Raw genomic sequence first — 14,517 nt, 5'->3', positions numbered from 1 at the left:
TATCCGTGTAGCCCAGGAGGTCTAGACAGCTGAGTGGTGTTCCATATACTTTATTGGGGCTTGATTTCTTTCCTGGGAGTTGAATGTATGCACAGCTGTTTTCCAGAAAGGCTTAAAATAGAAGACAGCACAGCTGCTTTCCCAGCCTCACCCCAGTTTGTTGTTATCTGAGCTCTCTAACAAGGAATAGCAAAGAGTAGAGGTCTCTTGTTAAGCACACTTGCTGCAATTTACTGGATAATAGTTTTGAAACATCAAAAAGTACTTTCATTGGAAAAAAAAATGTTTTTACTTTCTGCTTGGTAAAATCATTTATTCTCATTTCCCTTACATTCACTACTGTATAATTTACACTCACAAAGGTAAAAAATAGATTGCGAAAGGTCAATTTTGCCGCAGTCACAAAGCGGTCTAGCTAACGTTGTGCCTGTGTTATATATCTTTTGCACTGGAGAAAACAATACAAACATCAACAGTCAATATACAGAAAAAAACATATTCTTAGGTTCTTGTGCATAGACATTTCTGTATAAAGTACATATGACTAGGATATAGTCCACTACTGTTTCACTTCATACCATGGATTTATCCTGAACCAAGGAACTACTTGTTGGCTGTTCTTCAAAGATACAAGGAATGATGACATTCTGAAGTCATGGACAAATGCCCAAATTTTTTTTGTATATATATTTTTACCAGTAATTAATAGCACCATGAAGTCATCCACAAGCTGTTACCCAGCCCAAGGCTGGCATGCACTTCGAAGGACAGCTGCCTGATACTTTCCTCACTAAGGGTCAAGTGAAGGGACCTGCTGTGAATTGTAACCTAGACACAGTACCAAGTCTCCTTCTCAAATTGTCTACCAACTTATCTAACAACATGCATACATCTTACCTGCACATACTGCAGACAAAGCATTTTGGGTGATAAGTCCGACCGAGGGCTGAAATAACTTCTCCAGTAATGAAGTCACGACAGCTATCACATCGGGTGCCGTATAGCTGTTGATAATCCCGTGTACAGATATACTCTCCATTCTTAAAGAAGAAGCCAGACTGGGCCAGATCACAGCCACAAACTGTTGGAGAATACAGTAGATACAATGTTAATTCCATTAAATAGCTCCTAAAAAGTGCATTGAAATCTAACAATTTTTATAACAATACTTTGTCTCCAGATGGTAAAAGATCCAGGTGTTAAATATTTGTATAATTTCCAAGAATCACTTTATTTTCAATATAAGGTTCCAAAACATGAATGAAAAATGCATGAAATATTGATCACTGGGGTTAGAAAAAGCAGTGCTACCATTACATTCCCATTAATGTTTATTATTGAATAACCTCAAATATTTGAGCAAGAAAAGACTGGCACAAAAATATTATGCCCATCATATAGTGAAATAAAAAGGAATACAGTATAAACCAACAGTAATTGCAACACATGTTAATGAAATAAAACTAGATTTAAAAGATAAAAGACTGGGTCTTTATATGAAACCTGTCACTTTTTAAAGCCCCCTATACCTAAGCCTATTAAACCCAATTAAAATTTTAATAAAACGTATTAATTGCTCCTGTTAGTAATAAGATATATATTTGAAAAGAAAATATAAAAGTCGGTCCTTTCATTCTCCTTATTCTGTAATCTATTCAGGATTTTTTATATTTGGAAGACAATTCTTAAACTATTACTTTTTTTCATTATTTAAGATAAAGGTCCTGAATCATTTTTTTTACATGCTGATTTACAGCTGCAGTTCCCAACCACCGAATAGAGCATCTTAATCACCCTTAAATTACCCCTAATTACATTGTATGTTGTCTTTAAGTTGAGACAAACAATATATATTCTCTGGAAAAGAGCACCAGTTCATCAGACAGCAAAAGCAAAAGGCTATTATCACTGCACTCATCTTGACACAATTACACTAGCAACTTCACATTGTTTAGTGATCACTTTATTTACACGTTACATCTCAAAAGTTTAAAATGCCATAGCTTGGGAATTTCCTGTGTGATGTCACTTCATTTCTAGAACTGTGACATGACATCATCACAGAAAAGGAGTGGAAGGTCAATTAAAGTAACATCATTTTGGTGACTACCATGTAAAAGTAACCAAAAATGTCTCAACAAAAAAAACTCTCATAGATGGCCGTTCTCTTCCATTTTATCAGTAACTTGATTTTTTTAAACATTATTTATTATTATCCGTTCATGTATAATTTGTTATCATTGATAGGTCACGACAGTACAGTCTAGTATACAATTACATTTCTCTCTCTTCTTTAGATGGTGCTGTTGACCATAATAGCATATAAATGTATTGATTTTAATCGGGAGTTTTATGGACTGGAAGTGGTTATTTTATATTATCTGGCATTCTATAGGCTTCGCATCCATTTAAAAAAGCAGTATGTTAATAAATATATATATATATATATATGCAACAGACTAGGTTTATGCAAAGCAGATATCACAGCTAGCTCACAATATGTAAAAAGTAACACAATAAACCTTTAGATTTCACTGGTTCTGCACCATATTAACCATATTTTCTTATTCCTGTTTTCACATTAAGTATAGCATATTTCATTAAAAACGTCTACTCTGAACATAAGCGGTAGAATGTGAATGATAGTAAAGTATGATCTCATTGTAATGTCTTCCTGTCTACAATTCTGATTCCATTCAAGGCGTGCATTTCGTGCACGGATCGATGTACAGTAATTAGTAAGCAGACTGCGTGGCTACCTCAAAGAAAATCTAGATAAAAAGCTTGCAGTCAATGGACACTATATATTTCTTTATTTTCCTTTTAAATGTTCGGTCCTAAGCCCATTTGGTGTGTATATATATATATATATATATATATATATATATATATATATATATATATATATATATATATACACACACACACACACACACACTGTAAAACCTTGGAAATAATGTAAATTTGGGTAGAAAATACAGCACTTAATTTCCTTTAACATCTCTTTTTTTTTAAATTTGTGTATAACATGGATCTATAAACAGGGCCGGCCCAAGACATAATGCCGCCTGGGGCGAAGTTTAAAATGCCGCCCCCCCACCCTATTATCTACCCTTCCTCTGCCACCCCCCCCGTTATCTACCCTTCCTCTCTCACCCTATTATCTACCCCCCCCCCCTTTGTACTTACCTTTTAACAGTCCTGCGGCGAGTCTCCCTGCTCGGTCTCGGTGGCGGCTTGTAATGCTGAGCGCCGGAAATGACGTCATCTTCCGGCACTCGGCATTACAAGCCGCCACCGAGACCGAGCTAGAGGGCTCACAGAGGAGAGAGAGGGGCGCCGAGCGGGTACTGGCAACTTGGTAAGCGAAAACCACTCGACGCCCTCTCTCTCTTCTGCTTGGGGCGGCAAAGTGCCGTCCCTTCAAAAGTGCCGCCTGGAGCAATTGCCCCACTCTGCTCCATTGTAGGGCCGGCCCTGTCTATAAAACAGCATTGTTGAATGTAACATTATATGATGCATTAAGCCTCTTAATATCAGCCCTTTCCCATTAGTGCTTCTAGTCTATATCGTTTTGCCCACTAAGTCTCCTGGTTGGGGCTCTCTGCCACCCCTTTGCATCTTCACGTTCCATATACCTACCTTATTCAATTGCAGGGGGATCAATGCCTAGCACCCCACCATAACGTTGTACTGACTACACCCCTCATGGTAGCCGTGCCGCCTTGGATGTATATCTCAAATAGTCAAACACTTTTTTGCTGATCTACTGGAGTCCCAACACATTTTTGCTGTGTATTATTTTCTGCTTTTCTCCTAAAGGATTTCATGCCACTTTTACGGCTACAGCGGGTGAGCTTTTATTTTGCAGAACCGAAACACCATGAATGCCTATATACTGTATGTTTTAGAAACCTTACAGAGAACTCGTGGATCTCTGTGAATGGATTCACAGAGATCATTATAATATGATGTTAACATTAAAAGTGTAAAAATCCAGGAGTCACGGCCATCTGGCATTTACCCAGCCCTGACTGCATGCATTTATTAAATAATTAAATCTAATCAACAGCATTAGTAATGAATAATAGTGTAGTTCTGACTTCTGTTTGATACTGGACAGGTATGTCGAATATGCTTTGTGCACTAAAGAATGACCGCCAATGAATTACAGGCAGGTCTTTGTACAAATTTTACAAAAGCCATCTCTTTCCCACACATTGTACAACGTGGCTGAAAAGCCAATGGGATCACATTTCTAGAAGGCTTTATGGCTTGGCCGTTATCCTTGAGTTGAGCAAGGCTCTGCTGCCTGATGGATGACACTGCATAATATTTAGAAAGCATTGAAGGTGCCCTATAGACATTTCATTAGCTTCTGCTAAATCGCCAGGGACTGCATTGGCGGTTTGTCATGTTAACCCTATTTGGACAGAAGAGTATTCCCTGTGCAGCATTGAAAAATGGAGAACATATTAATCCCCATGTTTTAAAGACATAATAATCAAAATAACTACCATGGGTATTATAAAATATAAAATCTAATGTTTCGCAGTAAATCCGGACACAAATACTGAGACTCAACGATGATAGGGAGAATGCTCAGTGATGCACATTACTTACAAAGCCACTTATTAGCCAGGAGACTATGACAACCTCCCCTTTCCTTTTACTAAGCAGAGATATGCATCCAGCCTTTTGGCAAAATAGCTCAGGCACTTTAACCACAGTGACGTCTCCAGCTTTCATATTTAGGGGGGCACATGGGGGGGCCAATTATAAAATGCTACATATACACAGCTGAACAGGCAGTTATCTTTCATTCTTTAATATTAGACCCTGCTGCCAATATAAACTTATAATAGCCCCTGCTGCAGACATATACTTATATTATACCCTGCTGCCGATATATACTTATATTATACCCTGCTGCCGATATATATAAAAATTATACCCTGCTGCCGATATATATTAATATTAGACCCTGCTGTCGATATATGCTAATATTATACCCTACTGCCGATATATATTAATATTCGTCCCTGCTTCCAATATATATATATAAATATTTGCCCCTGCTGCCAATATATACATAAATTTTAGACCCTGTTTCCAATATATTTTGAAAAAAATTGAACCCGACCCAAGCATTTTCCGCTCCCTATCATGCAATCACTCCCTCCGCTACCACAATATTTGCCACACTGACTGCAGATCAGGGGAAGACTGTGAGAGTCAGTACAGTCTTCCCTCCTTCTGACTGCACCGTGACATTGAGAGGTCCTCTCCCGGTAATCATCCCCTTTGCCCCTCATTCACTAAACCACACCTCTCTTTTACTTACTCCCGGTATAGAGCAAATAAACAACACATGGAAACAGCACGTGCAACTGAATAAGACCTGTATTTGCAGGTATACATAAATAATGTATGGAAACATTGCATTGCAGGTATAAATCAACAGAACACACAAACCCAGCATTGCAGGTATAGATCAACTGGAAATCACATGTAAACTCAGCACTGAAGGTATAGATCAAATAAACAACACATGGAAACAGCACTCCAGGTATTGATCAACTGAATAAGACATACAAATCCTGTATTTGCAGGTAAACGTAAATAATGTATAGAAACATAGCATAGCCGATATAGACCAACACATTAACACACAAACCCAGCTTTGCAGGTATTGATCAATTGGAATTCACATAAAGTTATAGATAAAACGCCCTAAATTACAGGCATATATCACAGATCTGCCCTATCTACCCCCTCCTTACTCCCTTCTGCCCTATCTACCCCCTTCTACCCTATCTACCCCTTCTCATTCCCTTCTGCCCTATCTACCCTTCTCATTCCCTTCTGCCATATCTACCCCTTCTCACTCCATTCTGCCCTATCTACCCCTTCTCACTCCCTTCTGCCCCATCTACCCCCTTCTGCCCTATCTACCCTTTCTCACTCCCTTCTGCCACATCTACCCCTTCTCACTCCCTTCTGCCCTATCTATCCATTATCACTCCCTTCTCCCTATCTACCCCCTTCTCACTCCCTTCTGCCCTATCTACCCCTTCTCACTCCCTTCTCCCTATCTACCCCCTTCTCACTCCCTTCTGCCCTATCTACCCCTTCTCACTCCCTTCTGCTCTATCTACCCATTCTCACTCCCTTCTCCCTATCTACCCCTTCTCACTCCCTTCTGCCCCATCTACCCCTTCTCACTCCCTTCTGCCCTATCTACCCCTCCTCACTCCCTTCTGCCCCATCTACCCCTTCTCACTCCCTTCTGCCCTATCTACCTCTTCTCCATATCTACCCCCTTCTCACTCCCTTCTCCATATCTACCCCTTCTCATTCCTTTCTGCCCTATCTACCCCTTCTCACTCCCTTCTGCCCTATCTACCCCCTTCTCACTCCCTTCTCCCTATCTACCCCCTCCTAACTATCTACCCTCTGCCCCCTTTGAAGTTCACTTACCTTTCAGGAGTCCTGCGGTGGGATTGCGAGGCCTCTGTCTCCCAGCTCTGCCACGGTGTGCACTGCTTCAATGCTGAGCACCGGAATGTGACGTCATATACCGGCGCTCAGCATGAAATGCCGGCACCGCGAGAAGACAGAAGCCTCGCGGAGGAGAGTAAGAGGCGCCGAACGGTTGCTGAAAACATGTTCCGGCGCCTCTCACTCTCCTCCTCTCGTCTATCACAGCTGCGGGGAAAAAAACAAAACAAAAAAACGGTGTTTCAACTGGGGGGGCACAGCATGATGTAGGGGGGCCATGGCCCCCTCTGGCCCCCCCTGCTGATGCCACTGTTTAACCATTGCTAGAGTTTTGAGTCCTAATCTAAAGTATTCCCTTCAAGTTAAAATCCATCTAGTAACATCCAGGAATGTCCCACTCATTGCAACCGGGAATATTATAATCATTAAACACTTTACAAGTGTTTCTGATAAACGAAAGTACCTTGACAGGTGAAGCAGCGAATATGGAAATGGTTGGTCTGCACTCGCACCACCTCTCCTTTACAGGTCTCCCCGCAACGATAGCACTGAATGGGCCCAGAGCTTCCTGCTGGGCCATAAGAGTTGTGTTGATACGGCACTGCTGGAAGAAACCACAATATGTGGACAGCATTATTAGTTATTGTGCAAACTTATTCACAGCAACACACTTAACAATACACATAACAAAAAAGGAAAGTAACTAAAAGCACATGGATTACACTTGTCTACCATTCAGCATCAACTGTGTGACAGAGGTTACTCTAAGTAGACTATTCACTAAAAATTCAAATCATCCGTCAAGTTGAATAAGTTGCAAGCACTCACAAATTCAAATCTTATAGCAACTAATCTATAAACCAAAGCTGCCATTAAGTGGATTTGAGTGCTTGCAAGTGATTGTGAACTGAAAAAATCAGTAAGGATGTGTGATCATGGATGTGTAAAATGTTGTGTGTGAGCATATATGTGTATGTATAAAGGTGTGTGAGCATGTATGTGTAAGGGTCTGTTAGTGAGTATACATAAGAGGAGAGATAGGGAGAAAGGAGAGAGATAATGAGATGGAGGAGAGATAGGGGCAAAGGGGAGAAATAAAGAGAGATGAGGAAAAATGATTGAGATGGGGAGAAAGGGGAGAGAAAATAGGAATTAGGAGGGAGTATGAGAAGGGGAGACATAATGAGAATTATGAGAGTTGCTGGGAATAAAGAAATCAGATTTTTTTCTAATTTACAAATGTTTTGCAAATATTTGTGTATGTATGTGTATCTATATATACAGTGTGCGCAGCGATCACTCCTAAAGCGTACTCCACTGCTATTAAATCTGACCTCTAGCCCTGCTAGCAACATCATTGCTGAATGACTAAATGATCCCCTCACCCAACATACCAACCCATAGCCACCAAACCAAAACCATGACAATGAAATATGAGAGCCGGGGTACATGTTGAATTGATTCTTATTTTAGGAGAGATAATGGCATGTATATAATAAGTGTGCATTGAACATGAATACATCTTAACAGGCTGGTAAATTACAGCTTCTGTGTGGGCAAGGAAGCATGCTGCAGCGCTCTGATCCAGGCCCCCACACAATGCCAGACTAAAAACATTCCTTCAGATGTACATTCCATGCTCTAGATCAGAGTGACCTACTGGGCCACAGTGCAGTTCAACAAAGTTTGAATAGATTAATTTTAACAGCATCATCTGAAGACATTTGCCTAGTGAAAGCAAACTATTCATACGCAAGAACTCACTGGTTGCTATCCAAAAGACCAATGTTCCAGCCAGATAACCTTTTTTTAGGCATTGCACAAACTTGCTGAAATGCTCCTGGCTTTTTTGAAACAGATACGCTGTCCTGACCTGCCGGTACCTTCAGGGGTTCTGATAGCAGATGGTGAAAGTGAACAGTGCTATTTCCATTCCCTTTCCCTCACTGATCAAAACTAGCCAGTACTTGCCTCTTAAATCCAGAATGCTAAAGGCACAAGATCGCATATGCAAAAAAAATGTGTTTTTTTTCTGATTATAGCGTGTTATTTATAATTAAGCCTACGGTTATTTATAATTCTAATTACAAGTAATAAAAAGTACAGTTTCTTTCGCAAATTCAACACTGTCTTCTAAGCAATAGATTGTGTAGCCTATGGGATTCATAGTGTACATAGTGTTAAGGAGAGAAAGTTTATTTGCAAGTGATATATTAAAGCCTATACTACATTTAAGTTACGCTAAACTGGTCATGATCTGGAATGGATGATTTCACCGAGTATTTGCTCATGTGCCTGAGGACTGCTTCCTATAGGACCCAGGGACAACCTACCATACATAGTGTGAGAGCTCTATGGATTTGTGGGTAAATAATTCCTACATGGTCTCAAACTTGCCTTCAGCAGAAAAGCTTCTTCAATCAGTCAGCACTGTACTTGAGCTTATTTCAGTTTTAGCTGCCTGTGGCAAAAATGCCCACTTTAGTGGACCTCTTAAACCTGGACTATACTATAGGAGCCAATATCTTTAAAGGGTTTTCATGTAAAACAGCATTAAGTTTTCTCTTTAGATCCAACATTCATACATATCAACATATCTGGGAACTCTCTGGTTCAACACCTGAATCCTCCGGGTTGCGGGAGCACGTTCTTGACATGCCCCGCTCCCCGCTCATTTCCCCTTTAAATGGGGGTGGTTTCCCGTGATGTCAGCAGCAACGCCCAATGATATCAGTGGGAACGTCCCCGAATAATGGAGTCCATGACTTGATGGGTCAGGGCTGTTTTGGCTGCAAAAGGGGGACCTACACAATATTAGGCACAAAATATCTGGCCTCTAAAATGTCACTTTCCAACATATTTTCATAGTAGCTATGAAAATCTTTTTTAGCTTTAAGTATCCATTTATATGGCAAGTGAATGGTTGGGAGACTCTTAAAGGTCACTAGGATTTGACTACTTTTTGGAAAATAGCTACAAAGCTGCTTCAGCTGCTCCCGTGCACCTTTGTACAGCCAACAATATAGAGAAAATACCTGCAGATCATCAAAACAGGAGCAACATTGCCCATGGCTTGATACATTTCTCATTAAAAAAACAAGTGTCTTTTCTATCTTGTTTACACACTTAAGAAAACCTAATCTATCTCTCTCTACCCTACGATAAACCTGAGGTTATGCAAAGGAAAACATAATTATCACAGATGCCCGGTGAAAGCATTGTGCTTTTGTTTCTGTGATGAATTAACTGCCGAATCTCTTGCGTCTTAAGATTTATAACTACACAATGAGAGGTGAATTTCCTAATAAGCTGTGAGCCTACAGTTGCCAAAGAACTAGGAGCGTCTGCCAACCAGACACCACTGCTAAATATGAGCGTTTGCTTAGGGACTGACAGGTTTCAGTAAACGTGACATGCAGATTCCCTTCCAAGTTCTTCCCTTTAAACCCAACATGGATTCAGTATTATGACATCACAGCATAGCAAAATTAAATGAGAAATATTACAAATTGAGGGATAAGCCATGGGCTATTCTCAGGTTAACTCTTCCTCCGTGAACCAATCCCAGAATGTTCACAGCCAAGCACAGCTGGAATGCTCTTGATACTATACCTTCTACCTAAGCATCAGAACCCAAAATATGTCAAGCTGCTGTAGAAATGTTGGCAGAATGGTAAAAATGTCAAAATCAATTCTTCCTTTACTTTAACTACCAACAAAAGTAGGAACAAAATTCCTATAACGTAAGTCACGTACCTTTTTATGGAAATTTTTTTTTCCCATTATTAATTGAATTATACAGCACCAACAAATTCTGCAGTGATGTATAATGGGTAAATAGGACATAATAAGCAGTATATAAGATAATTTTACAGAAACAAAAGGAAAAGAGGGTCCTGCTCAAACGAGTTTACAATCTAGAATCACCTCCACTTCAAGTGGTTCTTATTTAACAAATTCTGTTAAACCTTCAGTGACAATCACAAAATAGATATTGACAATGTTTTTTTTCTACTTCTGCCTGTCAATAATTCTTGTTCACAGAACGGAGGTATAATTTTATCCTACAGAATATATTTTATGGCACAAAACAGCTACGGAAGAAATAGCTGTGCTAGAGGCGAGTAATAAGAAGTGTTAGTCAATACGAAATTATTTTATTGATCCACTCACTTTAAGAAGTACAAATTATTCATGTATTATATTTAGTTTTGCACATCTTAGATAAGTACGATGCCTTATGGCCAGACTGTGATGGACGTTGCCATTAAAAGAAACATTGTGACGTAAGTACTGGGACCACAGTGTTTACACACCCAGCTCCATGCATTGTTTGCTGGAAGACTGACAAGCACTAGCAGAAAGGTAAGGAAAAGGTGTCTTTTTACTAAGATCATCAGAATCACAGTCGGGGAAGTTTGTAGAGAAATGATCAATGGATATCGAGCAGGTGTAAAGCTGGTTACATGGTAGTCCAATCCACAGTCTCTCTGACATCATAAATCTAACCCCATATTCAAATTAGTCTGGTTATTTGGATATGGGGATATAATTATACAATTTATGTTACTTGCAGGATGTTATATACATATATATATATATATATATCTTGTGAACTTATGCTTACTTAGCAACTCTAAATATATATCTGGAAATAATCTTGTTAGCAGACATGTTTACAGTGTATATCCACCTCCACATCTGTGCTTATGTGAGAGCTTGATGGTCAGTCAAATGCAGTAAAACTGTTAATTCCTTTATTGTTTTGTAGAACAAACAACAATACTTTATGGTATAACACAAAAATGGTTACATTTTTTAACAAAATGTCACCCCAGTTTCTGAGAAAGTGGTGAATAGTTAATTCAAACAAACAGCAAATGTAGCTTGTGCAAATTACCCCATCATATTTACAGGCTTTTTGTTGCTAAGGAACTCTAGGTTGTCCATAGCAACCGTCACCAGTCTCCCAAAAGGCACAGGACAGTGATGAGAGCGGGAGAAAGAGACAAGGATATGAGGCAAAAACGGGCATGGAATCTCTGATAAACCATCCGCACATTAATAGCATACGCCTGTCCTGTATATTTGTATTTCTTTCAGAACCATCACAAGCCTTTCAGTGCAAAATAAAACTAAACAGAAAAAATCATCAGGACAAAGCTCATTACTGCATATAATCCGCCAATGTAAACTAATATTTCAAATATATAAAAAAAAAAAAGAAGTGGCAACCACCAACATATTCCTTTGCATTCACTGGCTTCATGAATGAAGTGCAGGTGGTAACCCTCCAGGCAAGCAAGGTACACATCTGGACTCGCCTTTACAATTGGGGAGATCCCCCAAGACAATCTCCAAATGAACAGATAGTGCTAGGGGGCCTCTTAAAATATCCCCAGATAAGGGCTGCATCTTGTAGAAAGAATTTAAAGAAACCTATCTGCTGTTTTGTTTTTCTCCTTAATCCTGTGGTGTCCCTTTAATTTGTTCTAACTGCAGACAGAATGTCTACTACACACATAATAATCACATATGTTCAGTGGTGTTTTTATTTTGAGCACTGCTTAGGCCCAACCCAGGAATATGATGTCATACCCCAGCGCACCCTAAGCAGTGCCCAAGATAAATACACCACTGGGTATATGTGATTATTATGTGTGTCTATGGAAGCTCTGCTGGGCCGGCACAGCCTCCACAGTGTAAGTAGGCTGGTTGGGGAGATCACAGATCTCTCTTGTAGAAGGCCCATTCTGCAGCAGGACACTGGGAGGCTTGATCGTCCCAAGAGGGCAATATGCCCTTTGGTTTTGTAGCAGGAGGGTAGCCACCTCCCTAGACCTGTTGACCTAGACTTGAAGTCATCATGGCATTTACCACTGCTGTTCTGGAAAGCCAGGCTTCCTTCAATGTCTGTTCTCCCAAGTAACCAAGTAAGTGATATTGCCATTTCTTTGATATTCATTGCAAAGAAAGTGTCTCGTCCTGATTATGTTCTCATTTATGCACATAATAAGTAGATTTGGAGTGTGTCTTTCCCATCTTGTCTGTGGTATTCAGAGTAATGAGCTAGTCTGTTGACTTTAAGTGACAACATCAATACAATTTCATATTTATGCTTGCATTGGAATAATTGCTTCTCTTGATTTATTGGTAATTATGTGAACCTGAGTGTCATGAAAGCAATTCTTTATTTCTTTAGGAATATTATGTCTACACAAAGTGTGCAAACATGTGATAACAATGAACAATGTCTGCAATGCTTTGTGGAGAACAATTGTTTGTTTTCTTCTACCTGTAATTTATTAAGGACAAGAATGAAAGTGTTAAGTATAAGCAGGAATTTTAGTCCTAATTCTTTAAAAACATGTTATCATATGATATGTAGTTTACTTTTCTTTTACAGCTTCTTTTTACATGGTCCTTTTTAAACATTAGTAATTGGACACCAAGGCACAAGAAATAACGATAACTTCCAGGGTAGGCTAACTTATTATTATTATCTTTTATTTACATACAGGCAACATATTTACGCAGCGCTTATCTGGAGCTGTTCCTATTCTGTGGGAGTAGCTTTGGCAGGGGGAGGGGCTAGCCTCAGAAATCCTTAAATGGGCTGGTAGCAGAGGATGGGAAGTGGGTGGAGAGTGGGCAGGGTTCAGCAGAATTTGTGGGGTCCACCAACCTGCCAGCTCTCTCCAGGTTTGGACCAGAGTGCAAGGTCTGTTCCTACAGACCTCTGTTTCAATTCTCCCTTACAATATATGCCGTCAATTGATGCTGAGCAGCTGTGTATGATGCCATATCCCGGTGCTCAATACTGAAGTTTCGCACACTACGATGGAGCACTGAAGCCAAGGTCTGTAGAAACAGACCTCAAGCACCCACTATAGAAATTAAGAAGACGGAAAAGAAATATGTAACTCTGTGTGTTTGTGACTTGAAATTGCTCTGCATGTTAGGTCAAATATACCTAAAGCCAAGTAAGTGTGTGTATGCAATGGCAAGTGTAAGCTAGGATGTTTGTGTACAAAGGCAAGTATGAATATGTGTTTGTGTGTATGTATATGTGTATGAGCAGGCGTGTGTGTATGTGTATATATATATATCTATGGGCAGGTGGGTACAGTATGTGTATGGGCAGGCATTTCTAAGGGCAGTGTATATGTGCGATCCATTAGTACTTTTAAACCCAGGGGGTACTTTTTAGTATTGTTTTAAATAAAATTAACTGTCAACATGTCCACCATGAACCATGTCCTTGCTTATCCCTAGGAGTGGGCATGATCAAACATTACTCCCCTGCCTGGAGAAAGAGGAAAGTGACACTGGGAAAGCAGCACTTCAACTGGAGAGTTCCCAGGTATGGAAAAAATAAACAGAGGACTCAACTACAATCAGGCTAGATTAGTATAGGACGCATGATCAAGAAATAAAGCTTGTGGTTGGGAATGGGCAGTCAAATACCTGGGGTAACAATGGTTGATGAGCTATAGTGAAAAGGAGGGCAAGTTGGGTCAGGAAAAGAGGCATTTTCTCCCTATTACTAGAATAAAATTGGAGCGTGTACTCTGCTAATGTTGAGTACATTGTAAATGTAGGGTTCTGTTGCATGAATAATACCATACATCCCAACTTCTACCCTTGGTTGATTGGGACACAGGGTGGGGGGGTTCTTGTACGGGACACTTAGGAGGTAGTGCTGGTAGTGCTACTGGATTGATTCTGAAATGAAATCAGGACAGCAGGACTGTGGTCCTGAATCATGTGGCAAAATCAGGACTATCCTGAGCATAGGATGAAAGTTGGTAGGTATGCCATTGTAAAAATAAAATATATAAATCTCTTTAGGGTTAGGTTGCTTTTGAATAAAAAGGCAATTTTCAGCGTTCTGTAAGAACATTACAAGAGTCCCTGAGGAAATGAGGAGAATTCCAATTATCTACACATTAACATGTGTAATGGCATACAGAAAAAACAGCCAATTTCCCTTATGAAAATCAGGTTGCCATCTAA

The 14,517-nt window shown here is 39.8% G+C and overlaps 1 protein-coding gene across 1 annotated transcript in view; it reads right to left on the bottom strand.

The window, feature by feature from the left end:
• Nucleotides 1–14,517, bottom strand: part of LOC149297932 (actin-binding LIM protein 3-like) — a 48,363-nt gene that overhangs the window by 33,436 nt on the left and 410 nt on the right. Inside the window, exons 2-3 of the mRNA XM_089488123.1 lie at nucleotides 6,965–7,105; nucleotides 898–1,081 (exon numbers count right to left, since the gene is read on the bottom strand). Coding sequence (XP_089344249.1) covers nucleotides 898–1,081; nucleotides 6,965–7,105 — 325 coding nt within the window. The remainder of the gene's footprint in view (nucleotides 1–897; nucleotides 1,082–6,964; nucleotides 7,106–14,517) is intronic.

Source organism: Sceloporus occidentalis, unplaced genomic scaffold, assembly GCF_023333645.1.
Source record: "Sceloporus occidentalis isolate IW3139 unplaced genomic scaffold, rSceOcc1.0.p SCAF_36, whole genome shotgun sequence".
NCBI classification, from domain to species: domain Eukaryota; kingdom Metazoa; phylum Chordata; class Lepidosauria; order Squamata; family Phrynosomatidae; genus Sceloporus; species Sceloporus occidentalis.
Note: the sequence above shows the minus strand (reverse complement) of the source record. Positions and strands in the feature narration are given on the sequence as shown.